This window comes from Scyliorhinus canicula, chromosome 1 (genome assembly GCF_902713615.1).
Source record: "Scyliorhinus canicula chromosome 1, sScyCan1.1, whole genome shotgun sequence".
Lineage (NCBI taxonomy): Eukaryota > Metazoa > Chordata > Chondrichthyes > Carcharhiniformes > Scyliorhinidae > Scyliorhinus > Scyliorhinus canicula.
The window spans coordinates 24,808,821-24,835,017 of record NC_052146.1 but is presented as its reverse complement, the minus strand read 5'-3'; the positions used below and the strand labels follow the sequence as shown (position 1 = coordinate 24,835,017).

The following is a 26,197-nucleotide window of genomic DNA, read 5'->3' as shown; positions in this document are numbered from 1 at the left end:
TTTTTGGTTCAGAAAAGTTGGCAGAGTTACAACAGAAAGATTTAAAAATAAAACGGATATATCAGAAAGCATACATGGAAGAGGGATCTGAGGGCATATCAAAATGTTATTACCTTAAAAATGTTGTCTTAATGAGAAACTGGAGACCTTTACAAATGCAGGCAGATGAAAAGTGGGCAGAAGTTCATGAAGTAGTATTGCCAGTAGGATATAGAAAGAAGATGTTGCGGGTAGCACATGAGGTACCAGTAGGAGGTCATTTGGGAGTAAGGCAAACTCAAGCTAAAAGACAAAAACATTTTTATTGGCCTGGACTACATAAAGATGTAGTTACATTTTGTCGATCATGTCATACATGTCAAGTGATAGGGAAACCTCAGGCGATATAAAACCAGTGCCCTTAATATCCATTCCAGCATTTGAGGAACCTTTGACAAGGACCGTAATTGATTGCATAAGACCGCTTCCTAAAACAAAAAGTTGGAATCAATATCTTTTGACTATAATGGATGTGTCTACTAGGTTTCCAGAGACCATTCCATTACGCAATATTACAGCTAAAAAGATTGTGGAGGAGTTACTTAATTTTTTAAAACTAGATATGGACTACCCACAGAAATACTATCCGTATGAGTCAACTTCCGGCGGCGTTCGCGAACGGAGCGGCAGCAGCAAAGAGGCTCCCGCAGATCCACAAAATCGCGGTTTTTTTCGGGGGTTTTTAAAAAGAATTAAAACCCCGCGAAATCGCCCAGGCACCAAAGCTCCATTCCACGGAGCTGAAGAGAAAAAGAAGAGGGAGACTGATCCTGGTCAGCGGAGGAGGAGTGGGGATCGGACTAAGAAACTGCCTGAAAGTCGAAGCACAGAGAGGATTAGACAAAAAAAAAAATAAAAAAAATTTTATTCTACTTTTTTTTCCCCCTCTCCTGAAAATTTAAAAAACATTTTTTTTTTAAAACTCGGGAAATAAAATTCCTTTTTATAAAGAAAAATTGTTTTTTTTGGGGGGGGGGGGGAAACAAATCTCTTTTTCGCACCAAAACCCAAGGGTAACAGGAATATGCCTGCAAATAATAATAAATCGGGGGACGGCGAGACGCAAGAAGGAGCAGCAGCGAAGGTGAAAGAGAAAACCAGGAGCTGCGGCCGCACAGGCAAACGACCCCATGGGGCGAGGCGGAGGTTCAGGCGAACCAAGAAACGGAAAAGCTGGCGAGCCGAGCAGCGGAGCAGGAACAGGATGCGACGACCATACACCCCCCCCCCCCCCCCACCCCACACTGGGGGGGGAATGGAGAAGCGTGCTGAAAACAGAGATAAACGGCATAAAGGAGGAGATAAAAACGGAGATAAACGCCATGAGGGAGGCACTCAGGGTGGAGCTCCACACAATTATGAAGGAGACAACGGACAAAATGCAGCGGCCCATCGATGGCCTGGAAAGGAAGGTGGAGGCGCAGGAGAAAATGATTCAGAAGTTGGAGAAGGCCGCCTCAGACCAGAGCGACAGGATGGTAACTCAGGAAACCAAGGTGAAGGCTGGTAAAGACCCAGGGGAGTCTAAAAGGGGTAATGGAGGACCAGGAAAATAGGTCCCGACGGCAGAATGTTAAAATAGTGGGTCTGAAGAGGAGGTCGTGCCTCATTAATTTGATCGAGTGTTTTGAGGCGGTGACAAGAATGATTGATATTTGATATGGGGAGGGCGGTAGATATTGTTTATATGGACTTCAGTAAAGCATTTGACAAGGTGCCTCATGGCAGACTGGTACAAAAAGTGACGTCACACAAGATCAGAGGTGAGGTGATAAGATGGATACAGAACTGGCTTGGTCACAGAAGGCAAAGGGTAGCAGTGGATGGGTGTTTTTCTGAATGGAAGGTTGTGACTAGTGAAGGTTGTTCCTCAGGGATTGATGCTGGGGCCTCTGTTGTTTTTTTTAATAATAATCTTTCTTGTCACAAGTAGGCATACATTAACACTGCAATGAAGTTAATGTGAAAATCCCCGAGTTCCCACATTCCGACGCCTGTTCGGTTACAGAGGGAGAATTCAGGATGTCCAATTCATGTAACAGCCCGTGGAAATATTGCACACAATTCTGGTCACCACACTACCAGAAGGACGTGGAGACTTTGGAGAGGGTGCAGAAGAGGTTTACCAGGATGTTGCCGGGTCTGGAGAGTGTTAGCTATGCTGAATAGACTGAATAGACTCGGACTGTTTTCATTAGAACGACGGAGGTTGAGGGGTGACCTGACAGAGGTCTACAAGATTATGAGGGGCATGGTTAGAATGGATGGGCAGGCACTCTTTCCTAGGGTGGAGGGGCCAGTCACCAGGGGGCATAGGTTTAAAATCCGTGGGGCAAAGTTTAGAGGAGATGTGCAAGACAGGTGTTTTTACACAAAGGGTGGTGAGTGCCTGGAACGCGTTGCCAGGGGAGGTTGTGGAAACAGATACATTAACGGTATTCAAAAGGCATCTTGACAAATACATATATAGGATGGGTATGGAGGGATATGGCACAAGGAAGTGCTGAGGGTTTTGGCCAAGGGTACAGGCTCGGAGGGACGAAGGGCCTGTTCCTGTGCTATATTGTTCTTTGTTCTTTATAACATAGAGACCATTTATGGTGCAGAAACAATGTCAAAAATGACATTGAAAAAGGCTGCAGGTAAAAAATCCTAGGGAGGGAGCATAGACAGGCTCAAGACAGATAGCGCAGGAGCTCGAAAATTTTAGAAGACAAATGGACAGAAGATTTGAGTGGCAAGGCAGGGAATTGAAGGAATCTTTAAAGCCAAGGCTTTGAGAGAATAGGGCGAGACGTTAAATGGGCATAGAGGAGGCCCTATCAAACCACGGGGAACGACTGATTTTGTTGGAGGCTGAAATGCAGATTCTGGCGGATAAAAATAAGGCCTGAAAGCCAAGGTAGATGATATGGAAAATAGGTTGAGACGCTTAAACCTCAGAATTGTGCGCCTGCCAAAGGTATCAGAGGGTGCAAAACCAATTGAGGATTTTTCTATGATGTTCTCTCAGCTGATGGGTGGAGATAAGGTGTTTGCTCCTTTGGAATTAGATAGATCTGTCCTGCGACAGATGCCGGGGCCAAACAAGCCACCACTTGCAGTTTCATAATTACCATAGGAAGGAGCGAGACCTGGAGTGGGCCAAGCAAGAAGGAATATCAACTGGGTCGGCAACAGGGTGCTCATATACCAAGACATCGGTACCGAGTTGGCGAGGAGGGCAGCCTTCAACAGAATGAAGGTGGTACGAAGAGTTGTATCCAATGAGGCTGAGGGTCACGTTAGTTTGAGGCATGAATGAGCAGGATTTACTGACCAACCAACCGTGTAGTTTTCGGCGGCCCGCCATTGTGGTTTACTGGTCCTAGAGTTGTCAACGGGATTACCCATTGACTGCACCCGTCGTAGCTGGGAAAACCGTGTGCCGGCGTGGGACCGAAATATCCCACCAGCATGAACAGCCAGAAATCCCGTCCATTAACAAGAACTGGGAATAGTTGCAAGAGGGTCTGTGGGTGGGCTGTTTTGGTTGTTTTTTTTCTATCTTTCTTATTTGTACAAGTTAGGCTGGGGTAACTGTAAATATTGTAATATTGGGAGTTATGCTTGTGGCTTTTTTAACTTTCTGTATAAACTGAGTTGTGGCAATTGTAATATAATATTTTGGTTTATATTCGTTGTGCTCTTTGTGGCCACGTTGTTTGTTCGTTGATGATGGGAGGAACTCTCTGCTTGGTTTTCCCTTTTCGATACAGGAGATTAGATCTATGGGGGATAGTAGGATGAGGTGCATGGGCGGAGGACGGGGATCACCGGCCTTGGGTTTAGTAGTCTTTGGAGATTGGACCTTGGGGGCCTAACTAGCATTAAAGTTAGGCTAGTTGGTGTGAGTCTGTCGAGCGGTGGGTCCCAGGCCCCGGGCCGGGGTTGTGAGTGAATCCCTCGCCTTTCCCTCTGTCTGGGTACTGATGGCTGCGTTCCAGGTCTCTCACTGATCCTTGGCCCCGCGCTGGGAGGGGCCTGGGTTTGTGTCTGTGTGGGAGGGTCTCTGGGTGTGAGGATTTCTGTGGCTCTCTCCCTCACCTGGTGATGATGTCGGGCGCTCGGGGCTGGCCTCCGTCTCCTGCTAGTCTGAACCCGGAGCTGATGGCCATGGGGAAAGGAGAGAGTCTGCTTCCTCCCACACTGCAGCCCGGACCCCTGTACCTGTCCCTCGAGTTCAAGGCTGGCCCCTTGCATATTGCAGAGGAGGCTGAATACATGCTGGCACTAAGGCAGGAGCTCCATGGAGCCAAGAAAGGTCTACCTTATTACGTCAAACCCGCCGCACCCAAGAAAGATATTGAACGTTACTCCTACAAGTACCAATCCTTGGGGCCAACTAACAACACCATCGAATAGAATCCTGATTGGTGACGGTTACCACGGGAACCAAAGATCCGAATACAAAAGCCAGCAAAAGACAAGAGCCCGGTCTCTTGTCGGAAAATCAAACCCTGGACAAGTGTAGAAAAAGAAGAAATCGGCAAAAAACTGGAGACTTTGGAGAAACAGGAAGCTCGGAGGCGGGGTCTACTTGCCTCTCGACCAATTGGTGAGCAGTCACATGACTAGTCCCAGCCAATCAGGCGAGAGGCACATGACCAGCCAGAGCCAATGGGAAACCAACGCTCTGCACCAATGGCAGTGCTCCCATTCATACCACCACATTCACCCCTTGTGGAGAAAGAAGGGGGGGGATAGAGAGAGGGAGAGAGGGGGGGGTCCGAGGACTGGTGGTATGAGTATAGACAATCGAGGAGATGGGGGCTGCCCACTGGCTCGTGCCAAAATGAACAATACTAACTACATCAAGATGCAAAAAAAATTACAATAGAGTCCAATAAAGTCCCATGGTTGCATCAGATGGACACGATCAGCCTGTCGGGTGCCCGTGGTGTTCTGGTAGACCGTCGCAGTGGGTCCGGGAGTGTCGGTCGTAGATATGTCTCCGTACCCCGGGCCGGTGGTGGAGACGCTGTAATCGGGGAAGAGGGGGTCTGTGCGCTGGGTCGTGGGGGCACAGGGGGGAATTGGGGTTGGGGGGAGGTGTTGATGTAAGAGGAGAAGGCCGCACGCCGGCGGGTGCCAGGTCCCAAAGCGTGATCATATCCTGCCGACCGTTGGGATACTCCACGTACTCATACTGCGGGTTGCCGTGGAGTAACTGGACTCGCTCATCCAATGAGTCGGACTTGTGCACCCGCACATGCTTCCGGAGCAAGATGGGCCCGGGGGTGGCCAGCCAGGTCGGGAGAGGGGATCCTGAGGATGACTTCCTAGGGAAAACAAGAAGACGTTCATGAGGTGTTCGATTAGTGGTAGTACAGAGGAGAGACCGGATTGAGTGGAGGGCGTCGGGGATGACCTCTTGCCAACGGGGGATAGGGAGATCTCTGGACCGTAGGACCAGCAGGATGGTCTTCCAAATGGTGCCATTCTCCCGCTCGACCTGACCGTTACCCCGGGGGTTATAACTGGTCATCCTGCTAGAGGCTATGCCCCTGCTGAGCAGGAATAGACGCAGTTCGTCACTCATAAAGGAGGACCTCCGGTCGCTGTGGATGTACGCAGGGTAACCGAACAGGGAGAAGATGGATAGGAAGGCCTTTATGAAGGTTGTTGTGGTCATGTCGGGACAGGGAATGGCGAAAGGGAAGCAGGAGTACTCATCAATAACACTCAAGAAATATGTGTTACGGTTGTTGGAGGGGAGGGGACCCTTGAAGTCTATACTCAGACGTTCGAAGGGGCGGGACCCCTTGATCAGATGCGCTCGTTTGGGGCGGTAGAAGTGCGGTTTGCACTCGGCGCAGACGTGGCAGGTGGTTATCCTGACTTCCTCAATGGAGTAGGGCAGGTTGCGGGTCTTAATAAAGTGGTACAAACGGGTGACCCTTGGATGGTAGAGGTCCGTGTGGAGGGAGCGGAGGTGGTCAATCTGCGCGCTGGCGCAGGTACCGCGGGATAGGGCATCGGGAGGCTCGTTGAGCTTACCAGGATGATTCAAGATATCGTAGTTGTACGTGGACAACTCGATCCGCCACCGCACGATCTTGTCGTTCTTGATCTTGCCCCTCTGTGCACTATCAAACATGAAAGCCACTGACCGTTGGTCTGTGAGGAGGGTAAACCTCCTGCTGGCCAGATAGTGCCTCCAATATCGCACAGCTTCGACTATGGCCTGTGCCTCCTTTTCCACTGAGGAATGGCGGATTTCGGAAGTGTGGAGGGTCCGGGAGAAGAAGGCCACGGGTCTGCCCGCTTGGTTCAGGGTGGCCGCCAGAGCTACGTCAGATGCGTCGCTCTCGACCTGGAATGGGAGGGACTCGTCGGTAACATGCATCGTGGCCTTTGAGATATCCGCTTTGATGCGGCTAAAGGCCTGGCGGGCCTCCATCGACAGGGGGAAGGAGGTGGACTAGATGAGGGGGCGAGCTTTGTAGGCGTGGTTGGGGACCCACTGGGCGTAATAGGCGAAGAAGCCAAGGCAGCGTTTGAGGGATTTGAGGGAGTTGGGGAGAGGGAGTTCCATCAGGAGGCGCATGGGTTCGGGACCGGGGCCTATCACTCCGTTACGCACTACGTAGCCAAGGATGGCTAGGCGGTGCTAAACACGCACTTATCCTTATTGTAGGTTAAATTAAGGAGTTTCGCGGTTCGGAGGAATTTTTGACGGTTGATGTCATGGTCCTGCTGGTCGTGGCCGCAGATGGTGACGTTATCGAGATACGGGAAGGTAGCCCGTAAACCGTGCTTGTCGACCATTCGGTCCATCTCCCGTTGGAAGACCGAGACCCCATTAGTAACACCGAATGGAACCCTGAGGAAGTGGTAGAGACGCCCATCTGCCTCAAACGCGGTGTACTTGCGGTCACTCGCGCGGATAGGGAGCTGATGGTAGGCAGACTTAAGATCCACCGTGGAAAAGACTTTGTACTTCGCGATCCTGTTAACCAGGTCGGAAATACGGGGGAGAGAATACGCGTCCAGCTGCGTAAACCTGTTGATGGTCTGACTGTAATCAATGACCATCCGGTTTTTCTCCCCAGTCCGAACTACCAGCACTTGGGCTCACCAGGGACTGTTGCTGGCCTCGATGACTCCTTCCTTAATGAGCCTCTGGACCTCGGACGCAATGAAGGTCCGGTCCTGGGCACTGTATCGTCTGCTCCTAATGGCGAGAGGTTTACAATCTGGGGTGAGATTAGCAAACAAGGAAGGGGGGTCCACTTTGAGGGACGCGAGGCTGCAGACATTAAGGGGGGGGAATAGGGCCGCCGAATTGGAAGGTCAAGCTCTGCAGGTTGCACTGGAAATCCAGGCCCAAGAGTATTGGAGCGCATAGACGGGGGAGAATGAAGAGTTTGTAGTTTTTGAAAACCCTCCCCTGGACCGTGAGGTCTGCTATGCAGCACCCGGTGATTTGGACGGAGTGCGAACCCGAGGCCAAATCGATCTTATGCTTAACTGGGTGGATGGGGAGCGCGCAGCGTCTTACCGTGTCGGGGTGGACGAAACTTTCCGTGCTCCCGGAGTCCAGTAGGCATTTTGTCTCATGCCCGTTGAGCTGGATCGTTGTCGTAGTCTTGGCGAGCGTGCGTGGTCGCGACTGGTCGAGTGTGATGGAAGCAAGTCGTGGCGAGAGTTCCAGGTCATCCTCGGTGGCCGAGTAATCGCTGGCAGGGCCTTCTGTGTTGGCCCAAGATGGCGGCGCCCAGGGCCCGCACGTGGAATCGGGGTCCAAGATGGCGGCGCCCAGGACCCGCACGTGGAGCCGGGGCCCCAAGGTGGCGGCGCCCATGACCCGCACGTGGCATCCGTAACCAAGATGGCAGCGCCCGTGGGAACCTCGTGGCAGCTGGGGGCAGTGTCAGCGGCGTCTGCGGGCCGGTCGGGGCAGCCGGGAGCGGGGGTCGGGAGGACGGCCGGAGAGGTCGGTGCGCGGCGCTGGGCCCTGGGAGGGCCCGGGAGGGGGGGGGGGCATCCGCGGTCGCTGCGCGGAACAGCTGCAACCGACTTGGTCTGGTAGACCACCGCGTAATTACCCTTCTTCCCGCAGCTCTTACACAGAGCGGAGCAGGCCGGGCAGCGTGGGCGGGGGTGTTTGGAGAGGCCGCAAAAATAGCAGCGGGGCCCCTTTAGCTTGTCGGAGCGTCCCGCAGCGCAGGCCTGAGTGGGGGGTCGGGATCAGCGGAGGACGGGGGGTGGCGAGTGCCATGAAGTCCAGGGGGTTGCTGCGCGGCCGGGGGCGTATGCACGGGCGTTCAGGTCAGCGACCTCCAGGGAGGTTGCGAGGGTCCGTGCCTCATCTAGGCTGAGGGCGTTCTTCTCCAGCAATCGTTGGCGGATAGAGGAGGATTGCATTCCGGCAACATAAGCGTCTCTAATTAAAAGTTCCATGTGCTCTGTCGCAGAAACCTGGGGACAGGCGCACATTCTCCCTAGAGCCGTGAGGGCCTGGTAGAATTCGTCGAGTGACTCACCAGGGAACTGCTGTCTAGTCGTCAGGAGATGCCGTGCGTATACTTCGTTGACCGGCCGGAGAAAGTGTCCTCTCAGAATATCCATGGCCGCGTCATAATCACTTTCGTCCTCAATCATTGAATATACCGCTGTGCCCAGCCACGAGTGGAGGATGTGGAGTTTCTGCTCCTTGGTGGGCTTGCTGGCTGCAGTTGTCAGGTAACTGTTGAAACACGCCTGCCAATGTTTAAAGATTGCAGGCGCATTTGAAGCATGCGGGCTGGTGCGGAGGCTTGATGCGTAGCTCCATTCCAAAATTCTAGCTGATTAAATTGATGTACCATCAATTGGACGCGAGACACGATGAAGATCCAAACTGTGGCTTTAATCAGCTAGTTGTTAGCCCAGTGGTCGACTGCAGAGAAAGGCCGACCGCCGGGAACTCTGGGTACTTATACCCCGCCTCAGAGGCAGGGTCTACTTGCCTCTCGACCAATTGGTGAGCAGTCACACGACTAGTCCCAGCCAATCAGGCGAGAGGCACATGACCAGCCAGAGCCAATGGATTCTCCGACCCCCCGCCGGGTTGGAGAATCGCCGGGGGCCGGCGTCAATCCCGCCCCCGCCGTGACCCGAATTCTCCACCACCAGAGATTGGGCGGGAACTGCGCCGCGCCGGTCGGCGCCCCCCCCCCCCTGCGATTCTCCGGCTCGCGATGGGCCAAAGTCCCGCCGCTGTCAACCCTCTCCTGCCAGCGTGAATCAAACCACCTACCTTACCGGCGGGAGCAGGCGGCGCGGGCAAGCTCCGAGGTCCTGGGGGGGGCGCGGGACAATCTGGCCCCGGGGGGTGCCCCACGATGGCCTGGCCTGCGATCGGCGGGCGGGCCTGTGCCATGGGGGCACTCTTTTCCTTCCGCCTTCACCATTGTCTTCACCATGGCAGAGGCGGAAGTGACCCCCTCCCCTGCGTATGCACGGGGATGACGTCAGCAGCCGCTGACGCTCCGGCGCGTGCACTGACTTACGCCAGCCGGCGAAGTCCTTTCGGCACTTGGCAGCATTTGGCACCACGCCAGCCGGCAGAGCGCCAACCACTCCGGCGGGGGCCTAGCCCCTCAAGGTTAGGGCTTGGCCCCTAAAGGTGCGGAGACGTCCACACCTTTGGGACGGCCCGACGCCGGAGTGGTTCACGCCACTCCATCACGCCGGGACCCCACGCCCTGCCGGGTAGGGGAGAATGCTGGCGCAGATTAATTGCTTGACGCCATTATTGTCTAAGCTCCCCACAGTCCAACGTTAACACCTGTACCTTGAGATATTGTTAGCGCCACCATTTAGAGGGACAAGGGGCAGCCTCTCTTCTCTATTGAGTAGTACTACACTCCGTATACTTCACCCGATGCCTGTGTCTTCAATTTACATTGTGTATTTATGAGATCATATCAGTCCATAAGATGGTTGTTTAGGAGTTTAGTAACATCGGGGGGAAAAGGTGTTTTTGAACCTGGAAGCGCGTGTTCTCAGACGTAATGGAGTGGGCGGTATTCATGACTCTGTAGTTTCTTACGGTCTTGGGCCGGGCAGTTGCCATACCAGGCTGTGATGCAGCCAGATAGGATGCTTTCTATGGTGCCACTGTAAAAGTTGATAAGTCAATTCGGACATGCCGAATTTCCTTAGTTTTCTGAGAAAGTATAGGCGTTGTTGTGCTCTCTTGGTCGTAGTGTCAACATGGTGGACCAGGACAGTTTGTTGGTGATGTTGGTGATTTTGTAGCTGTCAACTATCTCCACCTCGGTTCCATTGGTGCAGACAGGGGTGTGTACGATACCCCCCCATGTATCATCACCCACTACATCCCCACAGCTCTGGATGGCGCCCACGGCTGCACCTTTGGGGACATGTCTCGCCTCCTCTCTTGCCCTTCATCTAGTGGAGGCGGACAATCTTGGGAGGCTGGGAGAATGCTCGATTGGTCCCATTAATGATATGCCAATGGCCTTCACTGTACAATTTGCATGCCCATGCCTGTGTGTTTGATTGAACATATTCATGCCACTGTTGAGGCACAAGAGCATGGCATTCTATTGGGCGCCGCTGGCCTAGATATTTGGCTCTTGCGCAGTTCTCCATCCAATCACGATTCGTGATTCCAGCATCAGCCGATGGAGAATCCAGCCCAACAAGTCTGCAGGTGTCACATGGACACACGCGCTATAATAATAAATTCTCATTTGAATGTAAATATGCGTGAAGTACGCAAATTCACCCACCTTCAATTTCCTGTTCACGGATTTTACGAATGGCAGCTCTAATCAATTTACGTTCCTCATATTCACCTGCATTTCGGAGCTGTTGAACACAAAAATAATCATCAGATTCACTAAATGGAATTGAAAAACATGAAGCTAATAATGGGAAGAAAACGTCTGAAACATAACTTCAAACAATTCTTATAAAGTGGATTTAGGTATTGGAAAAAACAATTGTCACGATACAATAAACATTTTTCTCAACATTTTTCTTTCTTTTCGGCAAAGCAGCAGCCCTGACCATTTGTAGGACAAATTGGAAGTTATATAGGATAGAATGGTCACTGTTCTCACATTAATATCTACATTCCATAAGGTACAGCTGTTTTGTATTTACACAATTATTTCCCATTTCTCTACTTTTCTCTTTAACTCTTGGATAATTTCATTAACAGTAACAGCACTCTGGCCATCTTAACATAGAACATAGAACAGTACAGCACAGAACAGGCCCTTCGGCCCTCGATGTTGTGTCGCGCATTGTCCGAAACCAAGATCAAGCTACCCCACTCCCGGTCATTCTGGTGTGCTCCATGTGTCTATCCAATAATCACTATCTTCCAGATAGAAAATCTTCATATGCAGGTAGTGTGTTATACTAGGAATGGTATCACAGCCTAACCTGTTCTCACTTTGGTGAAAGGGAATTTTCTTCCATAATCCCGCGCAAAACCTAGGGGCATTGCAGCAGAAAATGGGGCATAAATTCAGGTGGAGGTGTATGCCAGTGGTTAGCACTGCTGCCTCACAGGAACCTGGGTTTGATTCAACCTTCAGTGACTGTGTAGAATTTGCACATTCTCCCCATGTCTATGTGGTTTTCCTCCGGGTGCTCAAGTTTCATCCCACAGTCCAAAGACGTGCAGGTTAGCTGGATTGGTCATGATCAATGCATGGGGTTATGGGGATAGGGCAGGGTGTGGACCTAGGTAGAATGCTCTTTCAGTGGGGGTCGGTGCAGACTCAATGATCTCCTTCACTGATTCTCCTCAAGCCAGGATTTCTCACTTTGCCGGGGTTCCAATGGCTGATCCCCACCTACTCATCTCTCAAGGAAAATGGCTTGGAGGATTTCCCCTCTATCTGCCACATCTATCACCTCTTTCTGGGACTAACACGGAGAAGGTGACTTGAGGCCCCAGGAAGCAGCTATAAATGGCCTTGAGATTTCCCTTGGGAGAAGAGAGCTTGAGAGTGGTCTGCTCGCACTCCAGTCATCCAGAATCACAAATAAAAATCACTTGGCTGAAGGCCAAAACATAGTAGGCTAGCATGATAACATACCAACATGCTATACCTTTGGATTGCCAGCAACATAAACTTGGGAGGATTTTGTCAGTTCATGGAACTGAATCCTTGCTCAACGTACACAATTGTTACTGATATGCAAATAGCGCAACAGTTCAAGGGCTGTCGATTCATAGGCCACAAACTGACTGGAAAATAACATACATTCGTGGACTATGTGACAAAACTCCAACTTCTTCACGCAGTACAGGATCATACAATCAACTTCCAGCATGTTTGCCATTGACTAACTTTCCCCATGACATGTGCAATTGCCAATTCAAATTGAATGAAGAATTTATACTTTATCCTACTATTCTCCATATTGTTGTTCCAACACATTCATACAGCTTTCATCCGAGTTAATGGTAAGTTCATTTTTGTTCTCGTTATATCCTACTTCCCCTCTCTTTAGCAACTGTGCTCTTTCCAAGGGCCGATGCCTGTGCCGATCAATGGGCCTTCTGAACTATAAATTCTATGATAAATACTATGATAACTGTTTTGGTTTAATTGTGTGTGCGGTAAACACTAATCCTGTTGTTGCAAAAACAAATGGCAGGATTTTCCAACCATTCCAGTCGTCAGGTCCCGCCAAAGGTTACCCCCCTCGCCGCGGTTCCCAGCAGAGGAGGGTACAAACAACGGGAAACCGCGTTGACAACAGCGTGGCTAGAAGATCCCGCCCCCAGCCGATGGCAAGCTGCCTCCACAGCCATAAAACGCACTGCGTTGGTGGTGGTGGTAGGGTTCCCGTTTATAGCATAGAATGATGTGCAGTTATTTTTTTTAAAGTTGAATTCAATGCATCTGAATTTAAAATCTTGTCTACATTACAAAGTTTTTGCAGCACCTTCCTGTTGTACTTCAAAATATTCCAGATCCATTCCAGACAAGGTGTCACTTCCCATTTCTCAGTTCCCGACTGAATAAGTGGAAATCACACTCATATCATTCAAGCCAATGCCTCAAGTACCTTCCCGAATGAACATATGACTGTATTACACATCCTAATCTTGGTTGCAAGGTTATCAAAAATCTAAAGGGCTGTTATGTAGCAAGGTCAAAATTTAAATGTTGGGACCTGTTGATCAGCAGCAATCCCTTTGGCCTGTATTCATTCATGGCTGTGAATTATATTTTTCCCAACAGACAAGGATCAGACCCTTTTAAATTTCTAAATGGTTTCAAATTAGCCTTTGATATGGATGCATGCTACACATAGTGGCAGGGCTGGGAAGGCAATTGTCTTCAGTTGCTACTGATCCGGTATCAAGAGCAGTACACAAAGTGTGCCCGCAGCCAGCGAACCATGGAGACGGAACATGTGGTGCCCTTCGATATGCTTGAGGCCTTTCATAACTAGTGAGCACCAAAGGGACTGGGGTGCTTCACCACCCTTGGAAATATCTTAATTTGATTGTTAAGTTTCATTTACATTTTTATTCTGTTAAAGTTCATTGGTGGTGCCTCTTTAAGAAGGCACCACCAATTATTGTTATTAATAAAAGTATTCGATTGGTTGATTCAACCAAAAAGAGTCATGGTAACCCTTAGGGGGAACAAATGGAAGTCTGTATTAGAAAGTGGTACTAACGACTTCCAGTGGCGGCAATGCGGAGCTAAGCTGCACGTTCATCAGCTCCCGCTTTTTTTGGACTTTCGGGCTCTTTTAAGAGCCCGCAACGGTGCTGTTTCAACGTTTCCCCGACACAGCCAGTGTGCCCAGCGGCCAGTGGATGGACTGGACTCGCAGTGGAGCAGTCCAAAAGTCGGTTTTACCACAAAGAAAGGCGAGAGGCAGAAAAAGCAGGATGGCAGCGGGCGGGGAAGCAGCAGCAGTGTGGCAGCAGTGGGCGCGGGAGCAGCAGAAGCTGCTTCAGCGCTCCTTCAAGGAGCTCAAAGCCGAGATTTTGGAGCCGTTTAAGGCCTCACTGGATAAGCTGGTGGCGACTCAGACGGCTCAGGCCGTGGAGATCCGGGAGCTGCAGCACAAGGCTTCGGAGAATGAGGATGAGCTTTTGGGCCTGGCAGTGAAAGTGGAGTCGCATGAGGCACTGCACAAGAAATGGCAGGCGTGGATGGAGGAGATGGAGAACCGCCCCCGCCGGAAGAATCTACGGATTTTGGGCCTCTCGGAGGGGCTGGAAGGTTCGGATTTGGCGGCCTATGTGGTCCTAATGTTAAACTCGCTGATGGGTGCGGGGTCATTTCGTGGTCCCCTGGAGCTGGAAGGCGCCCATCGAATGCTGCAGCGGAAGCCCAGGCCAAACAAACCGCCCAGGGAGGTGCTGGTCCGTTTTCACCGCTTGGTTGACCGGGAATGCGTGTTGAGGTGGGCGAAGAAGGAGAGGAGCAGCAGGTGGGAGAACACGGATGTTCGGATTTTTCAGGACTGGAGCGCGGAGGTGGCGAGGAGAAGAGCTGGCTTCAGTCGAGCGAAGGGAGTGTTCCACAGGAAGGGGGTGAAGTTTGGCCTTCTGTAGCCGGCTCGCCTCTGGGTCACGTACAAGGACCGCCAGCTCTATTTTGACTCTCCAGAGGAGGCCTGGGCTTTTGTCCAGGCTGAGAACTTGGACTCGAACTGAGGACTGGGGGGCTAGGGGGAAATGTACTTTGTTTGAAGGCTTTGCCCTCTTAGGTATCCTTTCGCCTATATTGGCTGTGTTTGCTGATGGTTGTTTCCTGTTTGTTGTGGCTGTTTTCGCTATTTTGGTTATGGTTATTTGGGTTCTTTCGGGTTTTTTGGGGCTGTTGGTTATTTATTGTGGTGCCTTTTTTTGTTTTTTCCACTGGTGGGCTGGGGAGCAGGTGGGGGTCCCGATGGGTCATGTGTCCGTCCTTTTCCCACGTGTTGGGTCGAGGGGCTGGGCTCGGGTTGGAAGCGCGGGCTTTCTTCCCGTGCCGGAGGAATTGGGGGTGGGGCCGGCGCTGGTAGGGAGGGTTTGGTGGCTGTGTTGCATCGGGGGGGACGGGGGGGTCGTGGTTATGGCGGGGGTAGCCGGGGTCAGCAGAAGTCAGCTGACTCACGGAAGCATAATGTTGGGGGTAACGCAGCTAAGGGGGGCCCTAGCTTTGGGGGGGGGGGGGGTGTAGGGGGCGGGTTGTTGCTGCAGGGACTGTGAGGGAATGGAGGGTGAGGGGGGGGGTTGGGAGGAGGGTCTGCCACCGTGGGGAGCGGGCTTGGGGGGTTCCCTGGGCGCGTGGTAGGTTGAGGAAGGGCTATGGCTGATCGGCGCAGAGGGAAGGGGACGGCGCCTCAGGTTCGGTTGGTCACATGGAACGTGAGGGGGCTGAATGGTCCGGTGAAGCGATCCCGGGTCTTGGCTCACTTGAGGGGGCTGGGAGCGGATGTGGCTATACTTCAGGAGACGCACCTCAGGGTTACGGATCAGGTGAGGCTAAGAAAAAGTTGGGTGGGACAGGTGTTTCACTCAGGGCTTGATGCAAAGAACCGTGGGGTGGCAATTTTGGTGGGTAAGAGCCTGTCGTTCGTCGCATCCAAAGTGGTGGCGGATAGTGCAGGTCGATCTGTGATGGTGAGTGGGAGACATCAGGGGGAGCGGGTGGTCTTGGTTAATGTTTATGCCCCCAACTGGGATGATGCGGGCTTCATGCGGCGTATGCTGGGCTTGATCCCGGACCTGGAGACGGGTGATTGATTCTGGGTGGGGACTTTAACACGGTGCTGGATCCGGCTCTGGATCGCTCGAAGTCTAGGACGGGCAGGAGGCCGGCAGTTGCCTCGGTGCTGAGGGGGTTCATGGATCAGATGGGAGGGGTGGACCGTGGAGGTTTTTGGAGCCGGGGGATAGGGAGTTCTCCTTTTTCTCCCATGTTCATAAGGCGTACTCCCGGATTGACTTTTTCGTGCTTAGCAGGGCGCTGATCCCGAGAGTGGTGGGGGCGGAGTATTCGGTGATAGCCATTTCTGATCATGCTCCACATTTGGTGGACCTGGAGCTGGGGGAGGGGAAGGATCAGCGCCCGCTGGAGGTTGGATGTGGGGCTTTTGGCAGAGGGGGAAGTGTGCGGGCGGATCCGTAGGGGTATAGAGGGGTATCTGGAAACCAATGACAACGGGGAGGAGCAGGTTGGGATGGTTTGGGACGCGCTAAAGGCAGTAGTTAGAGGGGAGAAGACATCTATTCGGGCGCACAGGGAGAGGGGGGAGAGGGTCGAGAGGGAGAGGCTGGTGGAGGAGATAGTCAGGGTGGATAGGAGATATGCAGACACCCCGGAGGAGGGGCTTCTGAGGAAGCGGCGCAGTCTCCAGGCGGAGTTTGACATTTTAACCACCCGTAAGGCGGAGGTGCAGTGGAGGAGGGCACAGGGGGCGGTGTATGAGCACGGGGAGAAGGCAAGTCGGATGTTGGCTCACCAGCTCCGGAAGCGGGAGGCAGCTAGAGAAATTGGGGGAGCCACGGATGCAGGAGGGAACTTGGTGCGGGGTGGAAAGGACATCAATGGGGTGTTCAGATCCTTTTACGAGGGGCTGTACCGGGCAGTGCCCCACAGGGAAGCAGGTAGGATGGACCGCTTTTTGGATAGGCTGGAGTTCCCAAGAGTAGGGGACAAGCGGGTGGAGGGTTTGGGGGCCCCAATCGAGTTGGAGGAGCTGGTGGAGGCGTTGGGAAGCATGCAGGCAGGGAAAGCGCCAGGGCCTGACGGGTTCCCGGTGGAATTTTACAAGAAATTTTCAGATTTGCTGGGCCCGCTGCTGGTGAAGACCCTGAATGAAGCTAGGGACGGGGGGGGCTCTGCCCCCGACTATGCCCAGGGCAATTATCTCTTTGCTCCTGAAGCGGGATAAGGACCCCCTTCAGTGTGGGTCTTATAGGCCGATCTCGCTCCTTAACGTAGATGTCAAATTGTTGGCAAAGGTGCTGCCCAGGAGGGTGGAGGATGTGGTCCCGACGGTGATTCATGAGGACCAAACGGGGTTTGTAAAGGGGAGACAATTGAATGCCAATGTGCGGAGGCTCCTGAATGTCATGATGATGGCGCTGGTGGCTGGGGAGTCAGAAATAGTGGCGTCCATGGATGCGGAGAAAGCTTTTGATAGGGTGGAGTGGAGTTACCTGTGGGAGGTGTTGTGGAGGTTTGGGTTTGGTGAGGGGTTCATCAGCTGGGTGAGGTTGCTGTACAGCTCCCCGGTGGCGAGTGTGGTGATGAATGGGAGAAGGTCAGAGGACTTTCGGCTTTCCAGAGGGACGAGGCAGGGGTGCCCCTTGTCTCCCCTGCTCTTCGCGTTAGCAATTGAGCCCCTGGCCATGGTGCTGAGGGACTCGAAGAGTTGGAGGGGATTGTGCCCGGGGGGGGTGAGCTCCAGTTGTCGCTGTATGCAGATGATCTGCGTATGCAGATGATCTACTGCTGTATGTCGCGGACCCGGCTGAGGGGAGGCCAGAGGTGCTGAGGATACTTGTGGAGTTTGGGGACTTTTCGGGATATAAGCTCAATGTGGGGAAAAGCGAGCTGTTTGTCCTGCATCCGGGAGGGGGGGGGGGGGGGGGCAGGAGAGGGAGATAGGGGAACTCCCGTTGAGGAGGGCTGAGAGGAGCTTTAGGTATCCTGGGGTCCACGTGGCTAGAACCTGGGGGGCTCTGCATAGGCTTAACTTTTCGCGGCTGGTGGGGCAGATGGAGGAGGAGTTCAGGATGTGGGATGCGCTGCCGCTCTTGTTGGCGGGCAGGGTCCAGTCGGTTAAAATGACGGTGCTCCCGAGGTTTTTGCTTCTTTTCCAGTGCCTCCCCATATTGATCCCGAAGGCTTTTTTCAGAAGGGTGAATAAGTCGATTCTGGGGTTTGTGTGGGCGTGGGAGTAAGGAGGGTATTTTTGGAGCGAAGAAGGGAGGTAGGGGGCCTGGCGCTGCCCAACCTGTGTGGATATTATTGGGCGGCAAACGTGGCAATGACGGGTGGGTGGGTGGGTGACGGAAGGGGAGGGTGATGCATGGAAGAGATTGGAGGTGGCGTCCTGTGCGGGTACGAGTCTGGAGGCTTTGGTGACAGCCCCACTTCCACTCCCCCCGGCAAAGTACTCCAGAGTCCGGTGGTGGTTGCATCCCTCAAAATCAGGGGACAGTGGAGGCGGCATAGGGGGGAAGTGAAGGCCTCAGTTTGGGCCCCGATACGGGGCAATCACCGTTTTGTGCCAGGGAGAACGGGTGGGGGATTTGGGAGTTGGCACAGGGCAGGCATCAGACAGTTTGTGCACTTCTTCCTGGATGGGAAGTTTACGACTCTGGAGGAGCTGGTGGGGAAGAGGAACCTCCCCCCGGGAACGCTTTTAGGTATATGCAGGTCAGGGACTTTGTTAAGAGGCAGGTGGCGGAGTTTCCGCGGCTGCTGCCAAGGGGGGTGCAGGACAGGGTGCTTTCGGGGACGTGCATGGGGGAAGGGAAGATCTCGGCTATCTACCAGCCTCAGTAGATGAGCTCAAAGCGAAATGGGAGGAAGAGCTAGGGGAAGAGATTGAGGATGGGACGTGGTCAGACGCCCTGGAGAGGGTGAATTCTTCCTCCTCTTGCGCACGGCTCAGCCTAATTCAGCTGAAGGTGCTGCACAGGGCTCAAATGACCTGCTCAAGGATGAGCCGGTTTTTCGGAGGGGAAGACAGGTGTGGGAGGTGTTCAGGTGGCCCGGCAAACCACACCCATATGTTTTGGGCATGTCTGGCTCTGGAGGGGTTTTGGAAGGGGGTGGCGGTGATTTTGTCGGGAGTGGTTGGGTCTAGGGTCAGGCCGGGCTGGGGACTCGCGATCTTTGGGGTAGCTTCGGACCGGGAGTGCAGGAGGCGAGAGAGGCCGGCATTCTGGCCTTTGCGTCTCTAGTAGCCCGGCGCAGGATTCTGTTACAGTGGAGGGATACGCGGCCCCCGAATTCGGAGACCTGGGTCAACGACATGGCTGGGTTCATCAAGTTGGAGAGGATGAAATTTGCCCTGAGGGGGTCGGTACAGGGGTTCTTTCGGCGGTGGCAGCCCTTTCTCGATTTCCTGGCGAAGGGGTAGAGTGGTCGGTCTCGGCAGCAGCCTTGGGGCGCGTATTGTTTTTGCGGCGGCGGGTTTGTTATGTTATTTTCTTCTTTCTTGTATTGCTATTCATTATTAGTTATTTTGGGGGGGAGAGTTCTTTTCTTGTTTTGGTGTGGAAACACGTCTTGTTTGTTTTAAATTGCGGGGAGAAAATTTGTTATTTTTATTAAAAAACTTGAATAAAAATTATTTTTAAAAAAAGAAAGTGGTACTAACTTAAAGCCACAGCTACTCGTGAGTATTCATGGTCCCAATTCACGAAAGGCACCATAAAGTATCCCAGCAGTGCAGCAGCTCCCAGACTGTGGGTTACAACCCCATCTGGGATCACAGAAACAGTGAATGGGGTCACAAGTGCCCATCATCTCAACACTGGAGTCAGGGCCCAGGTAATGTCCAGCCTTCCCTTGCTTTGCTATCTCTTGGTTTCTCTTCTTCCAGGCCAGGGGCTCGTCCCCATGGCCACTTCACTGAATCTCTAAGCCCGGCCCTCATCAAGAACCCAGTGTTGATGCATCCACTTCTGAGCTGCAGTCTGTCTGAGCCCCACCCTTGCCTGGGCTCCAATTTGAGCAACCTCAAGACATTCAACCTGTATTTCTGCTGCTTCCTGGAAGAGGTCCATGAGCCGGAGTGGCTCAGATGAATAGTGGACTGGCAAGGACATAAACTAGTGGGCGGGATGCTCCGTTTTGCCGGCAGCCCGGGGGTTTCCCCGACGTCGTGGGGCTGCCCCACAATGGGAAACCCCATTGACCAGCCGGCATAACGGAGCATCCCGCCGGTGGGGTAAAACAGACATGTGGCATGACGGAGCGGAAAATCCAGCCCAGCATTTTTACAAAGTACTTTAAAAACACAGATTTTTATATTTGTATGATACACGTTGATCAAAAATACGCAAACTTACAAGGGGGAGGTCCGGGTGGGGATGGTCTGGGAGGCTCTGAAAGCAGTGATCCGGGGGGAGCTGATCTCCATCTGGGCCCATAGGGAAAGGAGGGAGAGGAAGGAGAGGGAGAGACTGGTGGGGGAGCTCCTGGATGTGGACAGGAGGCACCGGAGGAGGGGTTGCTGGGGGAACGGCGTAGTTTGCAGGCCAAATTTGACTTGTTGACCACCAGAAAGGCGGAGACACAGTGGAGGAGGGCGCAGGGCGCGGTATATGAGTATGGGGAGAAGGCGAGCAGGATGTTGGCGCTCCGCAGGCGAGATGCGGCTAGGGAAATTGGTGGAGTGACGGATAGGGGTGGGAATGTAGTGCAGAAGGGGACAGAAGTAAATGGGGTCTTTAGGGACTTCTACGAGGAACTGTACCGGTCGGAACCTCCGATGGTGAGAGGGGGGATGGAGAGCTTCATGAACAGGCTATGTTTCCCAAGGGTTCAAGCGGAGCTGGTAGAGGGGCTGGGGGCGCCGATTGAGTTGGCGGAGCTAGTCAGGGGGATTGGACAAATGCAGTCAGGTAAGGCGCCGGGGCCGGACAGGTTCCCGGTGGAATTTTATAAAAAGTATGCGGATCTGGTGGGCCCCCTGTTGGTGCGAGCCTTCAATGAGGCATGGGAGGGGGGGGCTTTGCCCCCGACGATGTCGCGGGCACTGATCTCTCTGATCCTGAAGCGGGATAAGGACCCCTTGCAGTGTGGATCATACAGGCCTATCTCGCTCCTCAATGTTGACGCTAAGTTGCTGGCAAAGATCCTGGCCACCAGGATAGAGGACTGTGTGCCAGGGGTGATACACGAGGATCAGACAGGATTTGTCAAGGGACGGCAGCTCAACACGAATGTGCGGAGACTGCTAAATGTTATTATGATGCCGGCAGTGGAGGGGGAGGCGGAGATAGTGGTGGCGCTGGATGCGGAGAAAGCGTTTGATAGAGTTGAGTGGGGGTACCTGTGGGAGGTGCTGGAGCGGTTCGGATTCGGGGAGGGATTCATCAAATGGGTGAGGCTGCTCTACGCGGCTCCGATAGCAAGTGTAGTTACCAATGGAAGGAGATCGGAGTACTTTAGGCTCTACCGTGGGACCAGGCAGGGGTGCCCCCTGTCCCCCTTGCTCTTTGCACTGGCGATTGAACCTTTGGCTATGGCGTTGAGGGAGTCAGGGAGTTGGAGGGGTCTGGTGCGGGGTGGGGAGGAACATCGTGTATCGCTGTATGCAGACGACCTGCTGTTGTATGTGGCGGATCCAGAAGGGGGAATGCCGGGGGTGATGGAGCTGTTAGCGGAATTTGGGGGCTTCTCGGGTTATAAGTTAAATTTAGGCAAGAGCGAGGTATTTGTAGTACACCCGGGTGATCAGGAGGAGGGAATTAGGAGACTCCCATTTAAGAGGGCAGTGAAGAGTTTCAGATACCTGGGGGTGCAGGTGGCCAGGAGTTGGGGGACTCTCCATAAGCTTAATTTTACCAGGCTGGTGGAGCAGATGGAGGAGGAATTTAAAAGGTGGGACATGGTGCTGCTATCGTTGGCGGGTAGAGTGCAGTCCGTCAAAATGACGGTTCGCCCAAGGTTCTTGTTCCTTTTTCAGTGTTTGCCCACCTTTATCCCTAGGGCCTTTTCTAGAAGGGTGACTAGCAGCATCATGAGCTTTGTTTGGGCGCATGGGACCCCGAGGGTGAAGAGGGTCTTCTTGGAGCGGGGTAGAGATGGGGCAGGGGGGCTGGCGTTACCCAATCTCTCAGGGTATTATTGGGCGGCCAATGTGTCGATGGTGCGCAAGTGGGTAATGGAGGGGGAGGGGGCAGCATGGAAACGGATGGAGAGGGCGTCCTGTGGAGATACAAGTCTGGGGGCCCTGGTAACGGCGCCGTGGCCGCTCCCTCCTACGAGGTATACCACGAGTCCGGTGGTGGCGACTACCCTCAAGATTTGGGGGCAGTGGAGGTCACATAGGGGAGAAGTGGGGGGCTCGATGGAGGCTCCGTTAAGGGGGAACCATAGGTTTGTCCCGGGGAACATTGATGGGGGATTTCAGGGTTGGCACAGAGCAGGCATCAGACAGTTGAGGGACCTGTTTATTGATGGGAGGTTTGCGAGCCTGGGGGAGTTGGAGGAGAAATTTGGGCTCCCACTGGGAAACATGTTCAGGTATCTGCAGGTAAAGGCATTTGCTAGACGGCAGGTGGAGGGATTCCCTTCGCTTCCCGCGAGGGGGGTGAGTGACAGGGTGCTTTCGGGGGTCTGGGTCGGAGAGGGGAAGATATCTGATATCTACAAGGTTATGCAAGAGGCGGAGGAGGCGTCAGTAGAGGAGCTGAAAGCTAAGTGGGAGGGGGAACTGGGGGAACAGATCGAAGACGGAACATGGGCTGATGCCCTGGAGAGGGTTAATTCTTCCTCCTCGTGTGCGCGGCTTAGCCTCATCCAATTCAAGGTGCTGCACCAGGCCCACATGACTGGGACGAGGATGAGTAAGTTCTTTGGGGGTGAAGACAGGTGTGTCAGGTGTTCGGGGAGTCCAGCGAACCATGCCCATATGTTCTGGGCATGCCCGGCACTGGAGGAGTTCTGGAAGGGGGTGGCGAGGACGGTGTCGAGGGTGGTGGGATCCAGGGTCAAGCCAGGATGGGGACTCGCGATTTTTGGGGTTGGGGTGGAGCCGGGAGTGAAGGAGGCGAAAGAGGCCAGTGTGCTGGCCTTTGCGTCCCTAGTAGCCCGGCAAAGGATCTTGCTACAATGGAAGGATGCGAGGCCCCCAAGCGTGGAGACCTGGATCAATGACATGGCGGGTTTCATTAAGCTGGAGAAGGTCAAATTCGTCCTGAGAGGGTCGGTACTGTTTAGCTCACTGGGCTAATCGCTGGCTTTGAAGGCAGACCAAGGCAAGCTGGCAGCACGGTTCGATTCCCGTAACAGCCTCCCCAAACAGGCACCGGAATGTGGCGACTAGGGGCTATTCACAGTAACTTCATTTGAAGCCTACTCGTGATAATAAGCGATTTTCATTTTTTTTTTCATTACAAGGGTTCTTTAGGCGGTGGCAACCTTTCCTCGACTTTCTGGCTCAACGATAGGGTACGGGGACAGTAGTAGCAGCAACCCGGGGGGGGAGGGGGAGGGAAAAGGGGGGAGGGAAAAGGGGGGGGACGATGACTATGTTTGTTTATTTAATTTTAATTTATTTTTAAGTTATTTTGTTGTTCATTGGGGTTGGAGGGGGATGTGATACATGCGTCGATACGGTCTGGGAGGTGTTACAGTTATTATGGGTTATTTTGTTGCATTTCATTGTTTGTCGTTATGTTTTATATTTTCTGTAAAAAATTCCAATTAAAAAAATGTTTTTTTTAAATACGCAAACTTTCGGGAGGAGGCCACGTGATGCAAGTGCGGGACGCTCATCTTTTAATTCTGATTCACAACCCATAATTATGTGACCCTGATGTGTACAATATGTGCTATGTTCCTGGAAGGTCCTGGCTAAACTTTGGCAACTTTGGGGCAGCACAGTAGCACAAGTGGATAGGACTGTGGCTTCACAGCGCCAGGGTCCCAGATTCGATTCCCCGCTGGGTCACTGTTCTCCCAGTGTCTGCGCGGGTTTCCTCCGGGTGCTCCGGTTTCCTCCCACAGTCCAAAGACGTGCAGGTTAGGTGGATTGGCCATGATAAATTGCCCTTAGTGACCAAAAAGGTTAGATAGGGTTATGGGGATAGTGGGGGAAGTGAGGGATTAAGTGGGTTGGTGCAGACTCGATGGGCCGAATGGCCTCATTCTGCACTTTATGTTCTACGTTCTATGTTCTATAATAGGGAGCCGAGATAAGTCTAGAAAATCCTTGCTCGATTAAGATGGTCAGAGACGGAAGGGACCCAACTCGCAGTGCAGTGGCGGTTTTGCTGGTGAGCAGGCCCGGTGATGCCATTGGTATCGAGATGACTATTGTGAGTGAAGTTGTGGATGACAGTCTTGGCTCCCTGACACAGATTATTGATGCTCACACCAATGAATTGAGAGATATACTAAAGAGGAGAGGATACTTTCAGTCGATGGGGCAGTTTCCTCGGCAGGGGTTTACCTTCAGGCCTTGGAAATCCTGCTGCATAGTATGTTGGACATCCTGGTTGATTTGGGGAAATGAGGCTGGTCTCCTGAGGGGAACTGGTGATGCATTCCTGGCAGAATTTGAAAACTGGCTGCCATGCCTCCACAATTTCGATTTAAAGATTGGAATTTTAGAGTTCGATGAAGCACATTGTATCCAGTCTTCGAGGCTTGGGGTCAGTCTGACCACTGGTCTTGCGTTGTCTTGTCCTCAGTGTTAGTCAAGAAGGGCTGGAGGCGGCCGGACACGATGGATCTTCTCCACCCGCCGGAACCTAGGTTTCTTTATACCAGGGTATTGGGGCGATAACATGGCTGATGTGCAGGGGCTTTGGTAAGACTCTGGATGGAGCCTGGATGTTGCGTGATCCGGTCATGGTTTTGGCCTTTCCAAACTCTGTAGATAGTCATATTATCCTGCAGTTGATCATTAATCCTGAAATTTGTTCCCTTGTGACTATACTGATTACGTGCCAGTGCCTTTTATCCTGACATGGATGTATGATACAGGAGCACAAAGGCACTTGTTACCTGTTATTCTGTGCTAATCATGCCGAGTTGGTTGTATAACATAAGAGTTGTGCAGTATCTACATGTTTTTTTTTAAAGTACTGTAATTCTTGCTTTTACATTGATAAGAGTACATATTTTGGAGCCCTTCACCTCCTTCATGGATAAGATGGGTGACCCCACAGCAGGGTGTTGGGTAGATGGTTTGGTATAGAGGTAGTTTGTATGGCCTTGTAAATCCTCATTGTGGGTGAGGAAAATCCCCGTTTGAACTTTTGGTGTAATGTTTTACTTTAGTAATTTTGTTATTTTGGGATCAAAGAATCCTTGCTCGTCTCCTATGAAGATACAAACAGATGTAGGTCACCCTCCCACGAGATGTCCCCTTTTTGGGGCTTCTGGACTACTTCCCTTTTAAAAATTGGTTCCTCGGGGGGATATGGCTGATGGCTGTGGGGCTTGAGTCTGAGTCCTTTGGTTCAGCATTGTTAAAGTCTTTCTTTGGTTGAAGTTTGGCTGGAGGGGGTACGGAGCACAAGTGGTTAGCACAGTTGCTTCACGGTTCCAGGGTCCCAGGTTCGATTCCCAGCTTAGGTCACTGTCTGTGCGAAGTTTGCACTTTCTCCCCATGTCTGCGTGGGTTTCCTCCGGGTGCTCCAGTTTCCTCCCACAGTCCAAAGATTTGCAGGTTAGGGTGAGGTGTGGGCTTAGGTAGGGTGCTCTTCAAAGGGCCAGTGCAGACTCGATGGGCTAGATAGCCTCCTTCTGCACTGTAAATTCTATGATTCTATGGAACAGTGGGACCTGAATAGTGCCCTTTTTGTATCTGGAGAGAAGTGTTGAGAGGCTTGACTTGGTGTACTGATTTCTGTATACAAGAGTGAACACTGCCAAGCTACATCTTGTACCGATGGCAGTATCCTGTAGTTCCCCTTTTCTGGGGTATCTTTTCATTGGTTGACAGTCTTAGGAGGCGGGGTTAGGTCCTACTGGTTATATTTTATTCAACAGGAGATTCTGTTTGTGCATAGCTCTGTTTTTGTTGTCCTGTGGAGGAGGGCATGCAACATAGTGCCATATGTTCATGGCTTTAGCCTGCTACCCGGAGATCCCCTTCTTTTTTTGGTGTGGAGATGCTGGCGTTGGACTGGAGTGAGCACAGTAAGAAGTCTTACAACACCAGATTAAAGTTCAACATGTTACTGTGCTTTTTTTGGTATCCTTTCATTATTCGTGTGAAAGGCGACATCAACTCCAATCCGCATGGAGGCCCGACCAGACCTACTCCAAGGCCAGACTCTAGGTGCGCCCGACAGATCACCAACGCTGGAACAGAACAGGGGACCTGGCCCAACCTGACCCAGGAAGCCTCTGCCTGCGACTCAAACCGGGATTAAAGACACCCAAAACAGTGGCAACCCCGCACGAGAACCCAAACGTGCCGCTAGGTA

General features: G+C 52.5%; 1 protein-coding gene across 3 annotated transcripts in view; it reads right to left on the bottom strand.

Annotated features, from left to right (window-relative positions):
• The window catches only part of smtnb (smoothelin b), a 563,126-nt gene that overhangs the window by 403,732 nt on the left and 133,197 nt on the right, over positions 1 to 26,197 (bottom strand). For all 3 annotated transcript variants that reach the window (XR_005457667.1, XM_038774843.1, XM_038774931.1), the window contains exon 4: positions 10,824 to 10,902. Coding sequence is in view for 2 of the 3 variants with exons in the window: in XM_038774843.1 (XP_038630771.1) it covers positions 10,824 to 10,902 (79 nt within the window). In the remaining variant the exon portion in view is untranslated. The remainder of the gene's footprint in view (positions 1 to 10,823; positions 10,903 to 26,197) is intronic.